The sequence below is a fragment of the Tachypleus tridentatus genome, chromosome 13, assembly GCF_004210375.1.
Source record: "Tachypleus tridentatus isolate NWPU-2018 chromosome 13, ASM421037v1, whole genome shotgun sequence".
NCBI lineage: Eukaryota > Metazoa > Arthropoda > Merostomata > Xiphosura > Limulidae > Tachypleus > Tachypleus tridentatus.
This window is the reverse complement of record NC_134837.1, coordinates 61,587,813-61,614,714: the sequence shown is the minus strand read 5'-3', so window position 1 is coordinate 61,614,714 and position 26,902 is coordinate 61,587,813. Positions and strand designations below refer to the sequence as shown.

The 26,902-nt window shown below is 33.5% G+C and overlaps 1 protein-coding gene across 4 annotated transcripts in view; it reads right to left on the bottom strand.

The window, feature by feature from the left end:
* The window catches only part of LOC143237841 (meiosis regulator and mRNA stability factor 1-like), a 92,889-nt gene that overhangs the window by 13,904 nt on the left and 52,083 nt on the right, over nucleotides 1–26,902 (bottom strand). The window contains exons 1-14 of one of the 4 annotated variants that reach the window (XM_076477505.1): nucleotides 25,214–25,352; nucleotides 20,206–21,205; nucleotides 19,523–19,701; nucleotides 19,197–19,277; nucleotides 18,342–18,483; nucleotides 17,849–18,030; nucleotides 15,221–15,471; nucleotides 14,581–14,792; nucleotides 11,709–11,939; nucleotides 10,962–11,019; nucleotides 8,280–8,482; nucleotides 6,062–6,289; nucleotides 4,679–4,882; nucleotides 3,978–4,233 (exon numbers count right to left, since the gene is read on the bottom strand). In XM_076477505.1, coding sequence (XP_076333620.1) covers nucleotides 3,978–4,233; nucleotides 4,679–4,882; nucleotides 6,062–6,289; nucleotides 8,280–8,482; nucleotides 10,962–11,019; nucleotides 11,709–11,939; nucleotides 14,581–14,792; nucleotides 15,221–15,471; nucleotides 17,849–18,030; nucleotides 18,342–18,483; nucleotides 19,197–19,277; nucleotides 19,523–19,701; nucleotides 20,206–21,192 — 3,214 coding nt within the window. In that variant the 5' untranslated portion in view covers nucleotides 21,193–21,205; nucleotides 25,214–25,352. Of the gene's footprint in view, nucleotides 1–3,977; nucleotides 4,234–4,678; nucleotides 4,883–6,061; nucleotides 6,290–8,279; nucleotides 8,483–10,961; nucleotides 11,020–11,708; nucleotides 11,940–14,580; nucleotides 14,793–15,220; nucleotides 15,472–17,848; nucleotides 18,031–18,341; nucleotides 18,484–19,196; nucleotides 19,278–19,522; nucleotides 19,702–20,205; nucleotides 21,206–22,621; nucleotides 22,657–25,213; nucleotides 25,353–26,902 lie in introns of those variants that run through there. The other 3 variants (XM_076477504.1, XM_076477502.1, XM_076477503.1) reach the window with 3 other exon arrangements.

Sequence of the window (26,902 nt, the reverse complement as noted above, 5' to 3'; positions counted from 1 at the left end):
ATCCAAGGACAAACCCAATTCATCCAACTGTGCCTGGATACGAGGGCTGAAAGGATCAATGGCAGATCGTCTGCTCTGAAAAAGCATGGCCCACCAATGAAGGAAAACGCAACCCCAGGTGATGTGAAAGTCGTTGACATACAGCCCGTTTACAATAGTGAAAAGGAGTTGTTCAGTGATGGCATTAATATTTATACTGAAAAGTATGGCACTCAAAACAGCCCTGAGGGACTTCAAGTTCTTGTAGAAAAAAAACAGGAAAGTATTGAAACCAAAAGAACTTGGAATCACCTGTCCATTAAAAAATAAAATTTGGCAAATGGCCATATAACCCACATATATGGAGGCCTCACAAAATGCCACACCTCAATGTTGTATCATAAGCCTTCTCAATGTCAAAGAATATTGATTCAAGATGTCATTTGCAAAAGGCTTCTCTGATGGATGTTTCAAGTCAAATCAGGTGGTTCATAGTGAAGATCATCATCAAAACCCATACTTGGTGAGATAAAGGAGGTTGATTCGAGGAACCAAACAAGATGAGCATTAACCATCTTCTCCAAGGTTTTACATAAACAGCTTGTAAAAGCAATTGGATGGTAGTTTGAAGGAATCTTGGGGTCTTTTGCAAGCTTAGAGAAAGATAGGACAATAGCCTGGTGCCAGGCATCAGGAAAAACATTTTGGCAGATCCAGTAAAAACAATCAAAAGAATAGCAGGAGAAGCAGGAAATAAAAGGCACAGCACTTCATAGTCTACATCATCAAGTCTGACCGATGTACTGCCAGACTGACGAAGGGCCAGTTTGAGTTCTACCAGTACAAAGGGACAATTCTAGTCATATAGACAATCAGCTCGAAAGGAAAGAGGTAACTGTTTTGTCCAAGTCTTAATGACTGAAAAGGTGGGGGGGGAGAAACAAAAGTGTGAGATACCTAGTGAAAGCTTTCACCTAGTGTATCAGCAATTATCCAGGTATCAGCTACTTCCTGGCCATCAGAGAAAAAGATCAAGAGGAGGACAGAATTATATTGCTCATGGACCTTTCAAATCTTGTACTATGACTTGGGAACTGGTGGTAAAAATATGCTGGTTGTGAACTTAATCCAAGAGTCCTTCTGGCTTTGACGTCTTACCTACCAAGCTCGTGCACGGGCTTGCAGAAAAGCAATGTGGTGTGAGAGTGTGGGATACCCAAGTATCCCATACCAGTTTGTGAGCCTTCCATGCCATGTGACAGGCAATATTTCACCATGGACGAGAATATCATGGAAAAAAAGTGTTGAGGTTTAAGGAATAAATTCAGCAGTGGCTTGATTGCTTACAGACAATTGCAGGTTCAAGTTCTGCAAGAGCAGTGAAACAGGGCCAGTTTGCTTGATCCAGTTTCCACTGTGGCACACTGTATTGACCACATCCAGTCTCTCTTAAGATTATAGGAAAATTATCACTGCCTCATGGATTATTGTCAACCCTCAATGAAAAGTGGAAGAATAGTGAAGGGAAGCAAATTGAGAGATCAATAGTGGTATATGACAGACTAAATGCATGAAAATAAGTATAAAAACCAGTATTGAAAAGAGAAGGGTTATGATCAGAGAGCATATGCTCTATGGAGCAACCCATTCCATCAAAATCAGCACTTCCCCAGACGGGTTGATGTCCGTTAAAGTCCCTCAGGGTTAAAAAGGGAGACAGCGACTATTCAGTGAGAACATCAAGGTCTGACTGATCACAAACCTCTCCAAGCAACAGGTAGAGAGAACAAACAGCAATGGTTACAGTCTCCAATGGTATGTCGAGTGGCAAAGACAGGGTGGAGACATGCTGATCAACCAACAGCACATCCCTTCCATGCACTTGTCCATCACACAGCCCGATATTTCTGTGCAAAGAAAACTGCCAAAAGATGACTGTATCAGCAGGTTTAAAAATGTTTCCTGTAAGAAAAGACAAAGGATGGTAGGAAGCAATCAGTGCTTTGATGTCATCAAGATTAAAACTTAAATTTTGTCAATTCCATTGTATCAAGGTGGCCAGTTTTATTTACATGTAGGTAAATTTGGTGGAAAGCTCCTTCTGTTTATGACCACATCTTTTTTCTTTATTGTCTTTATTCGAGGGAGGTCTGTCTACCTCCATGGATCCTGCCCTGGGTCAACTGGACAGGTCTTTGTTGGAAGAGAATTTCAGCAACTGAGGATATGAACAAACCATCGTTTTGCATCTAGGGGTGGAAGAAGATGTACATGAGGAAATGTCCATATCCAGAACCAAAGGAAGTGGATCCTGGGATTTGCTGGAATGTATGTTAGGGACAGAGATGAGCACTGATGCTGATTCATCAACTTTAACCATGGAGGTCAAAAGACTTGAGGTTTGAGAACGTTTTTTAAAGGCACAGAGATCTGTCTGCACTCCCACTGTAGTAGTGGAATGAAGAGCAGCAGCATACGTCCAAGATAAAATGATGGAATGCAACTTTCGAACATCAGGGTATGTTTTGAATTGTTTGAAATGCTGCACCTTTTTCTTCCAACCATTTAGGGCAAGAATAAAAATAGGATAGGTGAGAGCCATTGCAATTGATGCAATGAGGGTATGTTTCACACTTACTGGCATTATGGTCCTTGCTACCAGAACAAGTACACATTAAAGAACTACGACATGATGTCTTTGAGTGACTGAACTGCCAACACCGGAAACATCTTGGAGGGTATGGAATGTATGGCTGTACTTTGCAATTAAGATAACCTTCTGTGGTGGTGGCAGGTGGATACGGTGATGTAAATGTCAGAATGAGGACATTGATCAGCTTTATAATTCTATCTTTGTAAGTGGAAATATGCCTCACTGCAGAAACTCCTTGGGTGGGGAAACCAACAAAAATCTGACTCGGGAATGTTCTTCAAATCCTTCTCAACAATAACTTTTTGTGATGAATTCAGAGTAGCATGAGGTGTAACCTCAATAGGTATATCCCCAATCGCCTTTGAATGCTAGAGGAATTCACTGTGTTGAGATGTGGATGTTTCCACCAATGTCATCAGAGCAAAGCTTCTTTACTGACTTTGAAGAGCCAGCAAGTCCCTTCTGAATGACAAAGGGAGACATCTGCCCTAAAGGTTTGTCTGAAAGAGAACGTAGTATAAAAAAAAAAAAAAAAATGAGGTACAGGTGTTACGAACATTGACTATCGTTGCTTAGAATCTTCAAGACAGTCGTTTACCTATAGACTGTTTTTTCACCAATTGAATTTTTATTTGGAGGATCCATAATAAAATATAGTGATTTCAGCACCCACCGACCCCCCCACCATGTAACCCTACAAGAGGACACACTACAATGCCAAACAAGGATACTGCAGCAAAGCCATGATTTCATGAGCACTATACCCAAACACCAGCATCAGATACAATGCCCAGAACACCTATTGAGAACATTCAACACTGGTACTTCGTTGACCCTGCCCAAATGGACCAGCTGATTGAACCAAGGGGGGGGGGGACACTGCAAGGCTGCCCATCTACAGAAATTCAAAGCCAAAGTGGTGTGTGAGAGTTGGACCCCTCAACCACCAGGATCCTCTCCTCCCCTTCACGGGTCACCAAACACGACTAACGTGTAGGTGGATGGTTAGATCCAAGAGGGGGTAAACTGAAAGAACAGAACCTTCCCTGGGAGGTGACTAAAGGTGGCTACACTAAATATTAAAAGTTAAATTCACACAGTCTGTACTAATTATGACAGTTTGTCAATAAAAAGTGAAACTATAGCAAATCCTTTATTATGTGGTGTTTAAAGCTTATAAAATAATAATTAAAATACTTAATAAAATTTTCCACATATATATATATATAGATTTTTGCAACTAATATTTTGAACAATTAACAACATGTTAAAGGATTTTCAGGTCAGTGAAAACTTCTTTTTTGTACACAATAAATTATGAAAGAAAACTAATACAGAAACTTACCTGCCATGTCACGATTGAGCAAAATCATCCGTTTGCTACGGCGGCCTTTCACAAGAACATAGTCTGGAATTGCCTGTAGCATTGAAACTAAACTCTGAAATCCATACTGAGCAGGACGGCAAGGAACACCAAAACGTTGAAAGTATGCCCCCTCGAAATTTGGTAGTGATATAGCTCCATTGTGTTCATGGAGCAGAATCAAGATATCACGAGCTAATAACTGGATAGGTGCCAGACGGATAACATCATTGTCAATCTAGATTGCCAATAAAAGCAGTCTGATATTAAATGAGATATCAAATACATTAAAAGAATTATACACAAAGTACACTTTTTATTTTACACAGAAAGGCTGAGCTACATAATCTATAGGATTTGTCCAACAACACGCATCTCAAAACAAGTACAATTTTAAATGGATTTACTGTTTGTTCAATTTTATGACAAGCTTCTGAAAAGCTAACTGTGTTAGCTGTATTTTTAAAATGGTGAACAAGGAGACTAGCAAGTTAAAAACATTGCTAACTATTAAGCTATTCTTTGTAATAGGATTGAACATCACAAGGAAGCTTGTTAATATGAAAGTCAAAACCTGCCTCATAACATAACCTAGTGTTTTGCCATTAGATTTCTCCTTCCTGTACTGAGTTAAACCCACAGTGTGTACCATTGTGCATTTCTATGCAATTTCTTCAATTTACCTGCACAACATCTCCTAGATCTTGCTGCACCATTGACTCCGTAATTGAATGACCATATCGTTTTAAGTATCGCTGGCATAGTTCTTCAATCGTAGAACTTCCATTTAGCTGCTCCATCAGCAACCTTCTGACACGTAACGACACTTGGCGTACAAACCCTCTGTCTACCAGCGTAATCATTGGACCTTCTGCCATTTTCAAAACCTGAGTGGTAAAAATATTTAAGTGTTTTTTCAAACCATTTGTTTTTTGTACCTGATGTGAAATATTTAAATTCTGTGAATAATTCATAACAAAAATTATTGTAATTTTGGAAAAGGTGCCCCTATCTAAATTTTATGCTACTTTTAGAAACATCTATATAAACTAGAACAAGACAGATAAAACCTAATTAATATGCGAATCAAGGGTCAATCAAAAAACGTAAATCTCAAACATGAAGTTCCATTCCACAAACTTAAGTGCTTTGAAATGAAAACATGAGCATGTATTTTCTTGAATCTGAAAGGATGGGAGTTTGAGTAATTTATTTCATTTTGTGATGTAAAAAAATATTACACCTTCAGTAATTTTAATACACAAGTTTATTCCATACAAACCTTTGAAGCACACAACTTTTATAAAGTTAAAGGTTATCTTTACTCATATTTTAAATTTTAATTCATTTGTTTAGATATTAAGTAATATACCATTATCATGCAATAAAACTAGTACTGAAACCACCTTTACCCAGTATCTCATCATAAATTAATGTTAAATTCTTACAATGCATTTATTGCAAGTTATAAACATTGAAAGAAACCTCAAACTCAAAATATGACCAACTCACTTTAAGTGTACTTGTAAGAGAGGGGAAAGATTATAGCAAACCAGTGTCATTTACTTTATACACTAATATTAATACAAGTATTTCTGCAGATTGCTAAATTTGGAAAATAAAAGCAACAAATATTTAGAAACAAATTTTTGTGTAAGTGAAAGCATCTTTCTGAGAGAAAGAGCTTCAAGCTTTCAATGTTAGAAATAAAATTCATTTAGGATTTCATGAATACTAATTCTCTATTACATGTAATTACTTTAATGCCCAGATGAAATCAATACAGATTTGTTCTAGATGAACCTTTTCTAGAAGATACTATCATAGCTGTATAATATCTTCTGTTCTATAATGTATGTCCTTCACATACAAAAGGTTTTTTTATTTATTTTGTAAATTTTTGCTTTAACTGAGCTCAACTGGGGTTAAGGCTAAGTTTATTTTTTGATCAACTTTTAACAATTAGGACATTTCCCTACTGTTAATAAAAGCAGAATCTAACCACCAAAGTTATGTTAAAACAGGTTTACTTTTTCAAACCAACAAAACTAAACTTATTTAGGTACCTTCACAGCATGCTTCAATTTTGAAACTAGGTTTTCTGTGCTAGAGCAGCCATATTCCTCACAATGTAAGGCATGACCATGTAGTTTCAAGTATGCCTTGGGGAGATGTGATAAGAGAAAGGTCTGGTTAGGGGAATCTTTCACAACAGCCACAATCCTCTCTGCCATAACCCTCAATTTCTCTGATTCTTGTAACTCTATGATTTTGTCTTCACCTGACCCTGTTACCTGAGGATGGAAACCAAAACCAGTATAGCTTCAATAAACCAACGTGTACAAAATGAAAATTTGTTTTTATAAATATACTGACCTATTGAAATTATAATCCACAGATATAGAAAAGTTATTTCAATAACAAGAAGCACTATATATTAATATTGAAAAACATATGTTTATAATTAGGTACAAATTAACTTGGAGACTTGGAATTAAGCAAAAATAAGACTCGTAGACTCATGTTACCCAGAAAAAATTTCTTAATTTAAGAACTAATTTCAAACTAAGACTAAAAAATTCATTATTTGAACAAAAGTTTCTCAAAGTAGCACTGACCCTTAAAACTTAGCAAACTTGCACACTTACAACATTCAAACTTCCCACCAAAAATTTGAGTACAAAACAAACTTCCAATGTCAATTTCTTACAGTACACTTTCAGCCATGTCATATGCATAATTAATGCAGCATTGATCAAAAAATATATACTGTTTTAACACCATAACTTTACTTAGGAATGATAAAAATGAACATTAAACACATTCTTTGTAAACACTTTTTTAAATTTAAAAATCTTTAACAGTTATGAGTAATTACCACAATGAAGGCATTAATTAAAACTGCCTATAGCTCATTAACATTGCAGTCTTTAATTCAAGCTAGGAAGATGTTCACAGAGAATGTAGAAATGATAAAAGCATGAAATTGATATGAGTTAGTGTTAAAATAGTTTATGTATCTGTTCCTGCCATATTAATTATGCATATGACAAAGTGTAATATCATTACACTTTTGTGCCGAACTTGAAGGTTACAAGTGTTTAACAGTTTCCTATGCATGTAGATTTTCCCAGTTTAATGATCGATCAGTTCTACCTTCAGAAAATTTTGCAATGGTCTAAAAAGCCCCATTTTTAACAGTCCCAAAAACTTTAAAAAAATAAGTGTGGTTCAGGTTGGAAGAAGGATTTTCATTTTAATATGCATTATAAATCTTTCATAAAAAATAGGACCATTTTCATAACAAATTGCAAGTAGGTAATACACAGTGTTACAGCTTTTTACCAAGTTATCACTTTAAATGTTCAACATAACAGACAGCACTAAGTGTTTACAGGTAAGCACCAACATGGCAACAACACGAAGTATTTAAATTGTTTTTACACAGTTGCTTATAATCAAACTTAATTCTCTTGAAATTGAGTCAAGAGCAACAGTTACTTCCATATTACTTGAAACTATTTGTTTACATTACTCAGCAATTATATGACATTTAATAAGTTTCTGTACATACACTAACAGTACTTTACATACTTATTGTATGGAAAACTTAAAACACAACCACATTAAATTTATTAAACTGGAATCTACTAAAAACTACCTGCATAAAAACAGTATTTATATTTTGATCTCATTTAAGGTATGATTTTTGTACAAATTTAAGAAAAAAGACCAAAAACTTGTATACTATCAAACCAAAATAAAAATAATATGCTATGCATTTTAATATTATCTCTGAAGTTCACATGAAAACTTGTAAGAACTGCACTTTAACCTTTTGAAAAAGTAGCAAATCTTAACAGGCCACTACATAAATAAATCTGAGATTTGGATAAGCAAACTTTTAACACATGAAACATTCTGATTATTACTATTATTGAAAACTATCACTATGCAAGTAACAAAAAGTTTTCAAATTGCAAGTTTTATTTGTAACTTTGTAAAACTGAACAATTTATTACACACAAATCTAAATCTAACAATTACAAATCAAAAGACCAGAAGGATACCATTTACAATGCTCATATTTCACTTCATAACATCAATAATTTAATGTTCTCTTATAACTTAACTGAATAACTAAGTTTCATATTGTTATATAAAACCTTTATCACGAGTACATAAAGCCACAACTACAACTGTTTAAACAAATTAACTACAGGCACATAATGAATTTTAGACAAACTCAGCTTAGAGCAACACAAGTTTCAACAGTTTACCAACCTTTAAAACATCAGAGATAACTTCAAGGAGTTCAATCAACTTGGTAAAGCCATAGTCGGAGACTCGACACTGCTTGCCAAAATGATGGTGATATGCTGGTACAAATTTGTTGAATGACATGGAACACGTTGGGCTGTGTTTTAATAGTTCAATCACTTCAGTACTGAACTGTTTAGTTCGCTCTATTTCCTCTGAGGTTTGTTCTGTGATGAAGTGGATTTCAAAACCAGTACAATAAACATTTAAATTTTATGCAAAAATAAAGCCAGTCGCTTTTTTTCCTTATCACTATGGTTCCCACATTAGAATCAACAATAAAGAGTGATAAAACAGGGCTGAGAAAAAGTTTATAAAGAGACTCAATAAACAGCATTATACAGCTTTTATCACTGGTAATAATTTTCATATTCTTAGTTATGATGATTAATAAAGAGAATAATCTTTCCAATTTGTTTAACATTGAATTATAACAGATTAACTTGTTACATTCTTTAAAAACTACTTCTACACTAACTTCATTGCAGGCTCACAACTCATTGTGGTTACAGGGTAACCAATATAGAAATTAGTAGCAATGTGTGCAATAATTAACAAAAACTGGTTAATTTCTGGACACAACCAAATAACTACTTAATTTCAACAATCAATTGCCAATTAAAACAAAAATGTGATAAAAGTGATTATCTGCCCTCTTACAGGGGTATCCTTTTAACTGTATGTTACACAGTTTAAGCAACTTGCTTTCAAAGTTTCTTTAATCTACATTTTTTTTGTTCTATCAATTAGTAAGCATAAAATCTTAGCTAGTAACCAATACTTTAATACTATTAAAGTTTTAAGTTCTTAATTCTATAAAGACAATTTTTAATAAAAATTCTGTGATGTGATATTTTCTCTATGCACCTTCTATCCTCTATTTTATCCACCATCCCTTGAAAAAGTATGAAATTAAATGCAAATTACTAACTATAAAATCATGATTACTGAGTCAAGTTAATTTTTATACCTTTCAATATCATTTGGTTCGAGTTATCAAAAAGAAAAATTTCAAGTTTTGTTAATAGTTCTTATATTTAATTATGTATTACCTATAATCAATAAAGTGAAAGGTTTCCACCTATCAACTGACATATTGTATAATGTTCTGAAAATAAACATCAATTTTACTCAAATTAATAGCTTTGTTCCTGTGAGAAAATTAACAACTAGATTGAATGAATTTGTAACAACTTTGGCTGCATAGTTAGAAAGCCAGAAAATGTTAAGTTAGGAAAAACTGTACCTTTATATATATATAAATGTTATCAGTTTATGTTCTTTGGTGCATTATTTACTTAATAATTTAGTGTATTACTGCCATTAGTATACAAAAATTAGAGTTAAACATCCTTGAGAATCAACAGCAGAACATACACTGAATAAATATTTCTTTTCATATTTATTATTGTCATAAAATTAATTTAATTATAAAAACAAGTATCTTTTTAGGTTAGTTGAGAACAGGTAAATTATGCAATAAAAATGTTTCACAAGACATGCAAACAGCTTGTGTGTAATACAAGTTAAATGTTACAAACTGTATGTTCACCAAATGAGTTACCACTTATAATGGTAAGGACAGTAGTTAGACAGTTCAAAGAATACTAAAACAAAAAATCTGATTATAAATAGTTGCATTTTGTTATGAGCTTAAAGCCACTTAGGATAAAAGAATGTAGTTTTATGGTACAATCTGAAGTCACTTTAGAAAGAAAAAAGGGATCATTGATTTATTTCAATCATTTGGTTGTTACGAGGTCAGCAAAATTGAATGACCTTGTATAGAGTTGAAGACAAAATAGGTTTTCCTTAAAAAACGTTTGAAATACTTCTAGGAGATTTTAGGGATTACACAAAGGAAGTATTTTTTGAGATGAGTAAAAGTACTTTTAACCTTAACATGCAAATTACTTTACACTGACTATTCAAAACAATTCACTAAAAAAATGTGTGTATGTAAAAGACTGTTAACTGACAGACTGCCAAATTTTATGAAGATACACACTATACTGAAAGTTAGAAGTATTAAATCTAAAGACTTTAAACTACTACAAAGAGGTCATATGATTGGTCAAATTGACCAAACCAGAGTTGAGAGAGCTAACTACCCAATGTTTCCAGTAGGACGAACAAAACTCTACAATGGAAAACATCCCAGTAAAATTCTATTCTTTTCTCACTCATTAATTACACAACATTGTACACACACTTTGTCACTGTATATACCTCAGTATTTGCAACAAGCTAAATAAGTGGGCCTGACTATGTAGAATTGGCAATATTCATCAAAACCATTAATTATATAATAAGACTAATTAATTACATTGATATCAACAGTTTATTAACAATCAATCACCAGTTTATTGTGCTAAACCATTCATTAAAAACTATTTCACAGCAAAATACCACAACTGAAAGTCACACAAAAACACCATCAATATCACAAATAATCACAATTACTGCCAAGGTTTTTTTTACACATCATATGCTCAATTGCTTTCACAAATTTTCGTTCTTTTAACACTGAGGGCTTCACAAGTCATAATATTTATTGATGTGATGCAACTTGTGGATCTCAGTGATACTAGACAGTACATTAAATATTAGTGGGGCACTTTATAACGTTATAATAAAAACAATTACCTTTACACTCACCTCTTTTAGGAATGGCAATGACAGTCTCTTCTGATGTACTGTCAATCTGTCAAAAATAGATTGAAACCAATAGAATATAGCAGTATCACAGAGAACCTTATTTACATTAGCATAATAAATCTGAGCATTTATTACACAACTATGCAAATCAATTTGAACAACTATCTTTTCTAAACTGTGGGACGAGAACAACAGGAATAAAAATGATTTTTTAGAGGTACTAAATATTTTATTTACATGGGATTTGGTACAAAGATACCTTCATGCAGATCTCAAGCAGGGAGTTTATTTTTCTGGTACAAAAACTGGAAACGTTGGTATTACTTGGTGGAAATGTGGCATTCACCCACAAATATTGGTATCTAATTTTTTTCTAATCTGTATTTTGGTTTGTTGCAGAATTTCAATTAATCTAAACTTTTATTACACTGTTCTTCTAAAATATTATCAGCCTTCATACATTTATGAACATTTTCTCTAAATGTAAAAGTACATGATAAAATACCCATATTAAGTACTTTGCAATTATCAAACCCTACTATTTAGTGTTTGAAATCTTAAGAGCCACCATACATATAACAAGTGAATGTTCCTAATTACACCACATTTTCAATCAAATATGAATACACATTCCTAGAAAAAAAATCTGCTAAGTGTCAGAACTTTTTCTACTGTATTTTTAATATAATTTTAACTTTCATAACAAACAAAAAGAACAGCAAAAGGTCAACTTACCACAACACTACTTTCAGCCACTTCAACCAGAATATCAGAGATTTCACATACTCCATAATTTGTGACAACAAATTTCTTCCCTATTATTTCTTCATACAACAAAGCTAGCTCTGAAAGCTTCACCTGCTTACTGGCTTGAGACTTCAAAATTCGCAAGAGATCTGCAGCAAATCGCTTCACTTGAGCTCTGTGAGTTAGGGTTAAAAGACGACCCTGACCCTGACCCAAAATCTATATTAAAAGCAATATTTAATACACGTGTAATTTGTTGCAATCCTTACAAACAAATAAACTAAATCTCCAAAGTTAATATTTTCCTAACTTGATTAGGTATTCCATAAGATATCTTTCACACACACAAATGCTATTATCCTCATGCATCTCCCTATGGGACTTGCATGCCACACTCAGAGCTAATCCCACCTACATTTAATAGCCCTACAATATTAGGAGGGCAACACAACTTCCATGCATAGTAATTCACCCTATGCAATTTTATTTGTGATAACTTCATTCTGAGGTGAAGCAAGAAAAAAAGGTTCACTAGAAGTAGGGAGGACTGATGAATGTGTAAAGAGGTAAATATCTACCATATATACATTTTCAGATTGTGAAATTGTTAACTTAAGACAATAATTTGGTTATTCACACAAATGCTATAATCCCACACTGAAAAAATGAAGGGACTGGCACAAAATTTTAACAAAATGAACTTCTCTCAGAAAGTGCCCAAAGGGTGGACCCATGGGATGGGACACCTAATGGCAGAGACTCCATATGGAAACATCTGTGATAGAGTTAATCTTTTTGACCAAAGTATATTCTTTCCCCAAGACAAAAGAAAGGCAAGAATCTAAAGTGTTATAGGGATAGGAAAGATATGTTTATGACCAACTGAGCACTCACAAAATTTGGTTGGCAAGCCAATGAGTTTAGTGTGGTTAGGGAGTGATTAGACCATACAGTATGTGTTTAACTATTCTTTACTGAACAGCCTAGCTGCAGGAGGAAGGCCATTAGCTATGTGAATGACAAATACTACACTGAGTGTCACCACCACTTTATTTTCCAGCATAATGTGTTAAGCCCAACCAGCAAGGATTCTCTATGGTCCACCACCCCAGTGGTTAAGAATTGATTAAAGGTCTCTGTTGCCATGCTTCAAGGAGTGGGGGAGGAGAGAGATGATAAAGTGCTTACATCCCAGTCACTTCCCCAGTGCCAGATGTCTTCCCATGATAGTCCACAGAATTAGTACAATCTGGATCAAACAACTGAGTAAGTTTGTATATTACAAGAATACTTCAGGTGGCCTTGCAGAATACCCCATAAAACAGTGGGCATTGGTAGAGCCAGAACACATGGAAAGTAAGCATGTCTTAGGAGACATCACTAGCCACTTGGTAGAATTTGTTTGATAAAGAAACCTTACTTGCCCATCTCAAACATGGTAGATTGGTTTAAGTGTGATGACCAGTGGAAGAGTTGAAGTAGATAAATGGTGAAAAGGACTGAACATGTAATAATGATCTTGTCTGAGAACTGATGAAAATGGGAAGCAAGATGAAGTGATGAATTGGACACAAAAGAAATGTGAAATAGGCTGAGAATGTCTACACACAGGGAAGATTTTCCTATCTAGAGATGGACGCATTCAATAAGGATAGAGAAAAACATTCCTTGGAAGAAGAGAACTTTTAGGATATGATCAGATAATGTTGGGAACCCCAAGGAGATGGCTGTGGTACATAGCAACAAATAACATGAAAGATAAAGAACTTGATCAGAACAATTAGAGTAGAGGGATGTCTGAGATAGGAGAGAAAAAAAATATCCTTCTGAGCAGTAAAAGATTAAAGGAAGAAAAGACTGAGCCAAACAGAAAACACATGTGCACACACACACACACACACACACACACATTGGAGAGAGTTAAAGAAGTATCACAGCTATAAACATGAGTGACAGCAACCACAGGCAGGGAGGAGGAGGGGTGCAAAAAAGGTGATACAAAGAACAAGAAGCCAATGTCTTGAACAGTGCAAACATAAAAATGTACAAAACTACATTAAGGGTTAAGTCAGGCACATCTGTTGGTGAATATGAAAATAATAAGAAAATGGAGAGAACAAGGGAAGGAAATACCCTGTGGTACCATGAAAGGCAAAATTTAGTGGAAAATACTGCTCAATAACCAGGAATGGTAGAGAAACCTTGGTCAAAGAGCCAATTAAAAAAAGGCAGAAAGGTGGTTCATAGTAGGACAGCCAGGAAGAAATGAGTGGCAGATGCAACAAAGATGAAAGGCTGTCACTTTTATCAATAGAAACATTGGAAGAAATAAACAGAAAATGACAAGACTATATGATAGGCAAGTCTTGCTAAATAAACAATAGACTAGGCAAATTCCACATGATGTATTGATAACATCTCTCAATACAAATGGACATGTAAGGTTAAAGAAAGAGTGAAGAGGTTATATCATTGAGGAAGCAGTTTTATACATTCCTTGACACAAAGACAGCAAATGCAAGTTTTGTCAATAGATTTAGTTGAAACCTTTAGCAGTTTTAACCAAATAAAGATTTATTGTAAAATAAATTTGATTATAAAAGTAATAATTCTAAAGTATAAATTTTAAAATAAAAATGTTTTTTTTTTTGTCTAGAGTGTAGCTTGTTAGAAAATATCCTACAAAATCATATTTAAAGGGCCTCTTTCTTTTCCAATATTGCATTCCTCTTTGCCAGAAAAATTCTGAACCTTCAATATAACAAAAGCACAATAAAATAAAAGGAATTTGGCCTCATAAAATAACACTCAGATATTCCATATTTATAATTCAAGGAAAATCCTAAGCTATAACCTTTACCTGAACAACCTGCGGGACAGATTCCAAAAGATCAATAAGCTTGGTAAAACCATAGTCTGCCACACGACACTGACGGCCAAAATGGTGGTGGTAAGCAGGAATAAACTTACTAAAAGCCATAAGAGACCGAGGCTGATTCTTCAGAAGATCGACCATCTCTCGGCTGAAAAGTGCCAATTGTCCAACTAGGGCAGGGCTAATGCTTCGCTGACCTGAGTAATATACTGCATTTTAACATATTTACATTTAAAGAAATAATGTAAGTTAGTAAACCTGGGGAAGATTATTAAATACAATTATGACCACATCTGTGAAACATTCTGTACAAAATGATATTTTTATTCAAGTTCACCATAACAAAAGTTTGATACTATAAATCAGAAATAAAATACTAGTTATTAGCAAACTATAGTTTTATGAAACTAACTAGTTTTGGATTTTCTTTTTCAAACTTACTTTGAAGCCAAAGTATTTTTGTACTTTCACTACAAGTTTAAAAACTACACTCACAGAAACTTACAGAAAGCCTGTAAAACCTTTCTAGATAACAGGACACTTAAGTATAGAGTAGTGGTGCTACAGAACATCACAAGCCTTTAGTTATTAAGGTAGTTAAACTAACACTATAAAGTACACATACATTGCTCATCAAGCGATTTATCACCAAGCCACTGAACTTTCTTCACTCCAAGGCCTGACTTTGTAATCTGAACACCTGGTATGCATGCTATTAGGTGCTCTAGGGGTATTCCAAACTCTAAAGGATCAGACATTAGCCCACAGCTGCTACGAACACCAACCTGGCCCTCTGACAAACTAGACCTGCAACTTTCTTTCATGCCTTCGTGTACAGGTAAGAGTCCAAATTCAGCTTCATAGCATGCACAGAAGCTGGAAATGAAAGCAAATCAATTGTGAAAATAAAAACAAACAATATAACAAATATATTAAATATACTTTACAATCATTTAAACTGCTAGCTAGAACCTAAATGGTTATGCCACAGATCAGGACTGGCATTAGCATAATGGAGCTATACATCACAGAGTCAACAATTTTTCTTCATTAAATTAAAAAAGGAGAAAATTATGTGCAATCTTACAACTAACTAAAACCCTGTTATTAATATCTTCATTGTCTTCTTAAGTTTCACACAAAACTCAATTAAGTACAGATTTTCAGTTTTTTGTTACATTTATGATCAGTATAGTACTCTGGATTAATTACAACTTAAAGTTCAGTATACACGCAGCTTCTTCAAAACAATTTCATAAATAGCACAAGAGCAAATTTACACTTTTCATAAACTCCATAAAAAATATCTGAATATTTCCATACACAAATATATTTGAAGTTCAAGCTTTATGTTGGCAAAGCTGCAGTAATAAGTCATTATCATTACAAACATATAAAAACACCACAGAAAGTTCACTTCTAATATTTCAAAGCCTTGAATTTTATGTGGAATAGAAAAAATTACTACTTTGCACAAATTTAGATAGCTGAAACATGAATCTAGAACACAATAGTAACAAGGAAATACATTATTCATATCAAATGCAATTTTCAAAAAACTTGAATTTGACTTAAAAACCTAGGCTGACAAACAATCTTAAACCCAAGTACAGTTTAAGTGCTCTTTCACACTGTATAAAAATATGGTCAAACTTAAGCCATTGTTTTGTAATATTAATCTGCTTATCTATTTAACCCCATTGTGATGGGCATCCTTTACTGTGCATGAGAATTTTAGTGATTTACATTCAAAATATCAATTTACTTTATGTCATTCCAAGTAGTACATCATAAAATCTTAGCTTATAATCCATATTTTAACAGTACACAAGTTTTAAGTTCTTAATTTTACACAGTATTTAAAAAAATTCCAAATTTCCCCTCTTTGTTTCATCCACCATCCCTCCAATAAGTATGAAATTAAATGCAGATTACTCACTATAAATCTATCAGTGCTCAAACAAATAAATTGTATATATTTCAATTTTGTTTGGTTACAAAGCTATCAAACAAAAAAATCAGATCCCTCTTGCCACATCTACCTATCACATCTCATAGGTTTTGTTAAGAGTTCTCTCACATTTAATTATAAATTACCTACAACCAATAAATGTTTTCATTTATTGAATAACATTGTACAAGGTTATGTTCTGAATAAATAACATTAAATGTCACTTAAAGTACATCCTTCGTTCTCATGATAAACTCCATGACTAGCTTTAATGAATTTGTAAAGGCTCATATCTCAGAAAGCCAGAAAAAGTTAGAGTTAGGGAAAATCATCTTTTTTGCATGTTATTAGTCTAAGGTATTTGGTGCTTAATTTATTTAAATAAATATTTAGTGCACCACTACCATTAGTATAAAAAAAATAGGATTTAGTGTCACAGACAATCAATACCAAGAATAAAGATTCAGGTAAGTACTTTTTCATTTTTTCATGTTCATTATAATTATAAAAGTAACTAAAATTTAAAATAGGGATATCTTTAGGTTAGATTAACTACAATAAATATGTTTCATTAGGCATGCACATGAGCAGCTTGTGTATAGCATGACTTCCACACTCCAAGTGATTTGCAATGTATAATGCCAAGAACAGTACTTAGACATGGTTCAAAGGACAATAACTTAATTATAAATGGTTGGATACTGTTAAGAGTTTAAAGCTACCTCAGATGAAAGAATCTAATTTCATAATAAAATCTGAAGTCAGTCTACTTGGTTTACTTCAATTTTTTTTTGGTGGTTACGAGGTTGGTCAAATTGATCAACGTTGTATAGTTATGGTACAGAAGACAACAGATAAAACAATTTTTTACTAAAAACAAACATCTGTTAAGTATTTAGGAGGTTTTGGAGAAAAAAAAAAATTTTTGAGATGGAGAAAATACTTGTGATCTTGGCATGAAAATCACTTTGCCAACAAGTTATTGAAAACAAATACAATATATTCACACACAATCTTTAGTAAATTTACTTCATTAAACAAATTTGTGTACAAAATACTTATAAATGTGGCATTAAGTCTGCCAAAATTTGTAAAGATACATATACAGTATTAAAAGCTGTAGTATTAAAACTATATACAAGTAAAAATAGTCCTGTGATTAGTTCCTGGGACTGAACCTATATTGAGAGAGTAAAAGTGAAACTTTACCATCTGGGTTTGCAAACCTTGAAGGACTGAAGTAATGCACACATCTTTGAATCAAAGTAAAACAAAGAATGTATTAATCAACACTGTTCTCACCTGTTAAGTGGCAGTGTTCCCTGGTGGGTATCTAGCAATGTATGAACTTGAGGAGCTAAAGTTTTCAATGATATGAAAACATCAGGTAGTGGATAAACACTATCTTTCTCTGCCCAACCACAAGAATTAGACATTCTAAAGTGCTGCTCACAATAAGGCTTTTCTAAAATTTGCTGTATTTCCTATTATAAAATGACAAATTCAAATGTAGACTTTCAGTTGGTAGATTTAATAATTGTCCTGTTAGAGAACCTAAAAATAAAAAATTAGTGAAACAAACTTTGACACAATCCAAAAACTTATTTTCTACATCATTAAATACATAATACAAATAGAACTTATGAGCTACAGTGACATTTAATATTTAATAATAAATTCATTATTCACATTTTCTATAATATTCAGTAACAGACATCCAAGATTTTTACAGGCTTTACATTTTGTTTCAACAGCTCCGTTTATCTATCCTAGATTCTAGATCAAGGGTACTTGCCTGGGATCCTTCCGAGTCCACTGGTGATGGTGTACTTCTGTAATCTGGATTCAAACCCACCATTCTTCCAGTTACATCTTCCACAATATGAACTGCCTCTTTCATCTTATACAGTTCTGACACACCAATACTTCTGTGGTATCTGAACACAGGAATACGTTTTGATAAAGTTGTTTTTATTACTTAAAATGTACTTCAAATATGCAATTACGAAGATAAAAAACACAAATACAATGTCTTATAATTATTATAATACAGCTGGCTTTTTAAATAAGCTAAAAGCAAGTTTAAGTATATCTAACAGCTAACCAAAATGACTCACTAATAATAAGAAATGAAACAATGTGGATATTAATTCATATTATCATCAGAATAAGATAGCATTTAGTAATTCAGTAAATAAACATCTGTTGATTATGTAATTTGACAGCAAATGGTACACATTATTTACTTTAAGATAGGATTAATGGAAAGTACAACTTCCATTTTTATCTCAGTAAAGCACAAATATTGGAGGCTAACCATTTAGATATTTTAGCAATATCTACAAGTTTAGTCTTAAACCCTGGAGTTCATTCAGTAGAAATATCTGAAACAAGAAATTTGAAATAAAAATTAGATAACATACAAGTTGAATGACAAATTATGTTTCAAATGGTTGCAACATGTGTCCTAACCTTTATTCACACATGCAATTAAAATCATGAAGGACTGGAAGCAAGCTTAAAACTTAATGAGAAAGGGTGTTACTTTTATAACTGTTTTCAGTTTTATTGCCCTAAAACACAACATTTTGTGAATACTGAATGATTAGTTTTTAAATCAAGTCTTGAATTAACATATACAAAAAGTTACCTTTTCTCAAAGAGCTCCCTAAACTTAAAAACAGGTAGTTTCCTTGTAGGAACATCACTGAGCAAAGCCACCACCTCTGACCTAAAGAAACAAACCAGTACTTTTCTAAGAAAATAATTTCACAATGTTTACTTCTAAAAGGTTTAGAATAATGGAATATTTAAGTGGCAATTTGTTCACAGTACAAATACAAGAAAAATTCAAAACTTAACTGTACTCAGATGAAATAAATGCTCATTGTTAAACCAACATCAGGTCTTGTGAATTAAAACTCTTAGAAAGTACATACTTTAGTAAAAACAAACTTGCAATAATAAAAGCATTACCTTAAAATATGTAAAGGTGGTGTCCGGTCAGAGGATGTGTAAGATATTAGAATGCGCTTGTAACCAATTTTCCGTCTATGAAGCTGGGAAATAGCGTATTGTGCATCTTGTTGTGATGGTACTTTTATAATGGCTTTCAAACTGTTGTCTGCTTGCAAAGCCAATGATATATGAATCACCTATATTGAAATGAAACAAAATTATCAATTTATCACAAAAAACAACTTTGCTTTACTAAGAATGAGAAAATTTTCTTCAAGATTATTTTTACATCTCAAACATTTTGCAGATGTAACTCCTAAATAAGTATTAAAAGATGTTTCAAAAATGACAACATGCTCAAATGTTCATACTTCCCACTCTTATAATCTTAGTATATTGTATATTAAATACTGAATTAAAACAATCTATCACTGATCTAAACACCTTTGTCTCATTCTATTAATAATGTAATCTGTGTTAGATAGCATTTACCTACTTTTATTGGCTGTCACTACTTTATACACAACCAGTTAAGTTTTTATTAAATAACATAATTACTTGTTATTTTAAAAGATTGTAATACTATCCATAAAACAAATTATTAAGCTCCGGAACTTACACTACAAAAATATGCTGTATTATCATCTTTACATTTAATTAATGTTAAGGAAAAATGCTCAAATTTCAACCCTAAAACATACCATGACATGCTCTCGGAAAACTGAAAAAAGAATCTTTTTCATCTCATTGGCTTCAATGCTCTGGTCTAAGTTTGTGACCTGAAGTTCAACAGGAGTAGAAGAGACAGTACTTATTGGACTAGCTCTTCCAGGGGGCTGGGATAGATCACGAGACATTGTTAAATTCCAAGTATACAGAGGCTGAGCTGGAATATCCAAGGATTTGGAAGCATGACTAACAACCAATGGAGATCCAGCCATATATTGAGTAAAGGACTGGGGGGATAATGAATTTGCTCCTACAAATGTTGAAACATTTTCTAGGACTGATGGTGTTAATGAACGACGGTGAAGAGCTTCAACACCTGACAGAGGTACAGCTGCCTTTTCAGGGAATAATTTTGTTTTAGAACACTCGTTCATCATGAAGGGTGAAACACGACCTACATTCTTCTGAGCAAGTCCTACTCTATTATTAATAATCACAGAATTATCAACTTTAGGTGAAGATTCTCTGCTTCCCAAAGATATATTACTCAATGATTTGTTACACCCCCTCTCCCTTTGCTTTTCATCTTCTCTAGAAGTTGAACTTGATTCTTCTTCAGAATTCTGGCTCTTAGCATCTGTTGAAGATAATCCTACCTCTAATGCTCGATTGCAAGAGCCCTTTTTACCACGAGTTTTATTAACATTTTTTTTGTTACCAAGATGACTCTGGCTGATGAGGTCAGGAGGAGGTGGAAAAACAAAAGACCTATGTTGTGGAGAAGCACCTTGAGATGATTCAGAACCACTACCAACATCTGCTTCGGGTCCTCTGAGAGTGGCTGGGGACGATTCTCTACTACTACCACTACTAGCTGTTCGTTGACGAGCTGGCCTAAAACCTCTGGAACGAGAACGACCTGAACGTTGAGGAGAGTTTTCTCTGCCATTAAAACAGTAGCCAGATTTCTGGGAATAATTTACTGATATTTTGGTACCAAAGACATCCTCCCGATCCATACGTTTCTTTGCTCTGCAACAAACAAAATTACATACAATATTTTTGTAGACCTATCCAACATGTTAAGTTTTGAGTGTGATAACATATTGTCAAAACATTATACATTTATAACAAAATTGTCTTCATTATCCATTCAAGCCATCTCCAAATGTTTAAATATTAAGAAATGTTAATTTATTGCTTATGATCACAGATTTAAAGAAAAAGTTGAGAGTTTTGTCAATTTCCATCCTAAGTTACAAAAACAGATTAACACTACCTGCAGTGAATTTCAATAAACACATACGTACTCAAGTTCATTATCAACAAAACCAGCCATGTTACAGATATGAATAAATGTAATAAGTCCATAAAGTTATTTCAAGAATATTTCAACAGTAAATCTTTGCAACTGAAAAAATAACTAATGGAATATAAAACCAAAACAGTTATAAAACAGAGCTGATAAAACTGAATAACTATACAGTAACATGTTACACATTTATTCAGTATTAATTGCACAACTGAAAATGAAAGTGAGGTATGGGGAAGAGGGTTATGTTGATGCTGTAACACTAAAATCTTGCCTAATTCCAGCCGCGTATAAAACCTAACATTAATATATTGATTTGTCATCTACATGCAGGGCCTATATCAAAGCCTACATTAATATGGCTTTAACTGAATTTATTTTTTACATTAATGTGCTTTCTCAATTTCCATTCTAAGTCACAAAAACATTTTGATACACATGACACTATATCGCCATAACACTTATCTGACCCATCTTTTTCTTTACTGTACCTTACTATACTTACTTATAATCAATACCACTGAAACATTTTGAATGTTTCACACAGATTGACTTCCCAAGAGGTTAATTTTTAAGGTGAGTAAATATTCATAGCAATTTAAGAATACTAAGCTTGCACTTTAAAACTTTTCTGATTTAGTTTTTAATAACACAGTCACCAACAAAGAAAACAATCTTAAAACGACCAGAGCCACATCTTGCAAACATTTTACTCTGGATGGGTGAAATAAAAACTCGTTTGTAACAAAGGATAGAAAATAGTGCTTCACTCTCTTAACATAAACTTTAAGAGTACAAAGGTACCAATACTGAAATGAAAGGCATGCTGTTTAATAATTCTATCAATACGAAATTATATGATAATGCACAAACATTTTGAGGAGTTCTGAAGTATGAATAATACTCAAAGTTCACACGCAGTGACCCAGTTAGAGGTTGCTGCAACTCAGAGCCTACGTACTACAATACGTATCTAGTTTTAACGATAGTTACATATTAAATTCATTTACATGTTTACGCTGTTTCAACATTTTCCACTCACAACCAATAACATTTTAATTTCTTCTATTTGAGATTTTAATTGTTCAACCTATGAAAAGCAAACCAATATAATAATGTAATACTAATTTGCATACTCAAAAAACAGAAAAATCATCCTTCAGCGGGCAGTCGAATAAAGACCGCCCGGAAATACGAATAGCGGCGACAAGAGTCACGTTGTAATAAACACACCGAGTGTTCCGTGTCTTCCCGGCTATTGAGAAGGGCTATTAATCACACAAACCGCATGTTTCATGACTCCAGTAGTACCAAAGGGTCAACACAAGACGCCGGACGACATCGGACTATAAATGGCATGATCTCTCTCAACCATTTCTGTGTATTTTAAATTAAATTATGAAAGGTGTTATTCACAGTGCTGAAATCGAATCACTGGTGTTATAAGCAGGTCCCGAATTAAACAGATTTCTGCGTTTTGTCTGTTTTAAAGCAATTCCTAGTGACATGGCTACACGATTTCATAACTAAATGTACGAAGAAACAAAAGAAAATACCATTAGTGTTGCTACGACTCAACAATACCAATAACAAATGTAACTGAGTTAAGGCACAACCACACCTCGGGTTTACTGATAGTTCAGGTTTCCCTCCCTTTAAAGACTGTCCGTCTTCTTTAAATGTTCACAGCTTAAACTTAATTTACGGTTTTTGTAATGATTGTTTAATGCAGGACTGATTGAGTCGACAAGTGACACTTATATGATACACCAATGAGTTAATAGAGCACGCTCTTTCGTTAAACCCTTATACGGCGGCCATCATCAACTGATGCTGCTACCTACAATATAGCTGCTCTTTAAGGGTTAAAAGAAACAAAAACGTTGATGTATTCTCTCAACAGATTTCAGAATAATGGAGAGTTCGTCAAGAATTCAGTTTTGAGAGAAAAACTACCAATCCAAAAGATATGACTAAAGATTAAATACTTCATGGATTAAATTAATCCAATTAACATTAGTAATTTGGGTAAAATGTATAAAGTTTAATGAAGCAACAAAGTATGTATATGTTTTTAAAATTAAGCTTACAGGTCTTATCAATTTGTCCCAGCATGGCCAGTTGGTTAAGGCACTCGACTCGTAATCCGAAGATCGCGTGTTCGAATCCCCATCACACCAAATATGCTCGCCCTCTCAGCCGTGGGGGTGTTATAATGTTACTTTCACTATTCATAGGTAAAAGAGTGGCTCAAGAGCTGGCGGTGGGTGTGATGACGAGCTGCCTTCCATCTAGTTTTACACGGCAAAATTAGGGACGACTAACGCAGGTAGCTCTAATGTAGCTTTCCGCGAAATTCAAAACCAAACCAAGCTTATCAATTTCCAATTTGAATCAAAAATTCTATTCGGAACTCCCCATCCACGTCTATCACTATTGCTTAAAACAAATGTTACTATAATGCATTACTATGCATAGATGTTTAATTGTTACTAGTACGAAGTAGTTTAAGTATTTCAAATTTACTGTTTTAAGCTTTAGGGGCAAGTATGAAGACTAGCGTTGGCGTCACAAACAGTCTGACAATAGTGAACGACTCCGCACAATGATTAGTGTCTTGTTGAAAAGTATTCTCAAGACGGTTGGTATTGGTATTAGCACTAAAATTAAAATGACTTGAAAAACGTTGCGACTTTCTTTGTTAACCTGAAGATGATTCAAGAAGGTCGAAATACTGTTCAGTAGTTATTTTAATTAAAGTACTAATGCTCATACCAGTCGTCTTGAGAATACATTTCTACTTCAAGTGGGTTTTCTTGTCGTCACGATTGTTTCGTTACTTTTTCACGCGAAACTCACGAGATCTTTGCAAAACCAATACGCGAAAACATTTTAAAATAAAACTTTCACGTGAACATCATTATACTGTATTGACAGTTTTACGTACGATAAAGCAAACATGGTTGAAAATGACAATTTTCTAATGCATATAATCATCAAAAAGAAAATCAACTTTAACAGTCTCTTATACTAAAGACTGTGGTTTAAATGTTACATAATTCCTTTTAAGGCACATCGTACTAGTATGTTAAGACTTTTAATTACGAAAACGTCGATTCGTGGCAAAATAATACGAATTATTGCAGCCAATTAATTATACTAAATTTTACTTATTACTATACCAAACGTCCTTTTTTTTTGTAATATTTACTTTCAATGTAACAAATTACCTCTCAAAATCAGAAACAAGACTATTTTCAGTCACGTCAACGTAAAATATGTCGAAAAACTGTCGTTATCACATTCGCTAATTTAGAGTAAATATCCAGTAATGCTTAAAGTTAGAATCAATATCATTTACAACGATCTACCTCTAAATTTCCGAAAATACAGCTTTCAACATCTTTGGGTTAAGTTTAGGTGTGAAATTAACTAACAATGTAAAGACTTAATTATGATATACTTTCATAAAAAAAAAAGTCTACTAAAATAGTACCTTCTGTTAATATTAATGAATTTCCAACTTGCAGTACACGGTGAACACTAAAGGTATAGATAATATATTTAATTAACTTGAACCTTCATACATGTGGAACTTACAAAATCAGTAATAACGTTTCAGAATGTTACAAGTCACGTCAAGTTCATACACGATATTAACACAATTAATATAGTAACGTTAATCAGAAACTATTATCCCAATTTATCATACAAAGATCACTCATTACCTGCAGGAAGACCTTATAATTGTCGCTACCTACGGAAGATATTGGAACAAAAACAACAACTGAGCTGCTTTCTCTGGCTACTTCTGCTAAACATTGTGAAGCTTTACATAATAAACGATGGCGCTGCCATCGTTCGACACACTCGAAAACACTACGTTACTACCCCATATGCAAGTCATGTTACAGGTATTAATTACTACAATGTCATTACGTCACAAGACGTCACATTTCCATGGAATTGTATCATCTTTGGAACCAAGTACAACTTAAGAACAAAGAGGTACTCCTGAAGTTTTTATTCTATTTTTAATTTATATATCTCTTAGGAAACATTAAAAAGGAAAGAAGTAGAAATGCAGAATTTATTTTCAATTTGTCGTTTCTTAAAGGTTTTATACATATTCGAAAATTAAATTGTAAGAGGTAGAACACAGTAACAAAGATGGGGCCACAAAACATTTATTTGTTATCTGGTTTCACGCTTAATCCTTCAATGCGTGAACGACTTATAGTTGAATACGGCACTTAATACGAAACGTGTTTATTATTATTGTAAAATAAACACAGCTACAAATCAGATGGTACGGAAGTATATCCCTACATTTCTCTAAATACACATAAAGATGATTATCGTACCAGTGATTGAAACGTCGTTACCTTTTATGTTTCTTTTGAATTTCGCGTAAAACTACACAAGAGCTATCTGCGCTAGCCGTCCCTAATTTAGCAGTGTAAGACTAGAGAGAAGGCACCTTGTCATCATCACCCATTGCCAACTCTTGAACTACTCTTTTACCAACGAATAGTGGGATTGACCATTACATTATAACTCCCCCATGGCTGAAAGGGGCGAACATGTTTGGTGCGACGGGGATTCGAATCCGCGACCCTCAGATTACGAGTCGAACGCCTTAACCCACCTGGCCATGCCAGGTCCGTACCTGTTCTAAAAACTAATTTGGCTTATTGTAAGAACTAACGTATAATTAAACATACTTTATCAGTAAATAAGCTATTTCTTTTCTATGTTTTACCTTCACACAGCTTCGAATACTTTACGATTAAATACATTTTTCCTTTTCAAACAATCTTTTAGGTGTTTCTAACTCCAGATACTTGGTTATGAATTTAAGAGTTTAAAAGACCCCCTTATTTTAAATACTACACTCTTTGGGTACTTTTCACTTTAGTGTCTCGTACAACCTTCTCACCCATGAGTTGTGAAACACATATTATATAAACTGTTATTTGGTTAATAGCATTTTGTAATTACTCTGCATAGCAACAATTTCCTAAGTTAAATGTTTCTTATAATGTGAACGCATGATTATAATTAACTATAATATTATGCCTGGCCTATTAATTTTTAACACCACATTCTTAATCTAGCTCCTTAGGAACTTCCAGAAAAGAGAAGGGTTTATTATAATAACAATATTTCAACCACACTGTATTAAAATACGTTACATTATTTGCCCACATACGTTTCGCTTATTTCAGAGCTCTTCAGGCCGGTTGGGATACAAGGTAAACAGTAGCAGTCGTAACACTACATTTAGGGTGTTTGTTACAATTATTGAAATAATCTTATTACATACTCTTCCAGTTCTTGAAAATCCTTATGGGTCTAGATTAAAGGTGTAGTTTTGTGTAAGTTTTTTTTTTAAAGACATAAGATAATGTCGTATG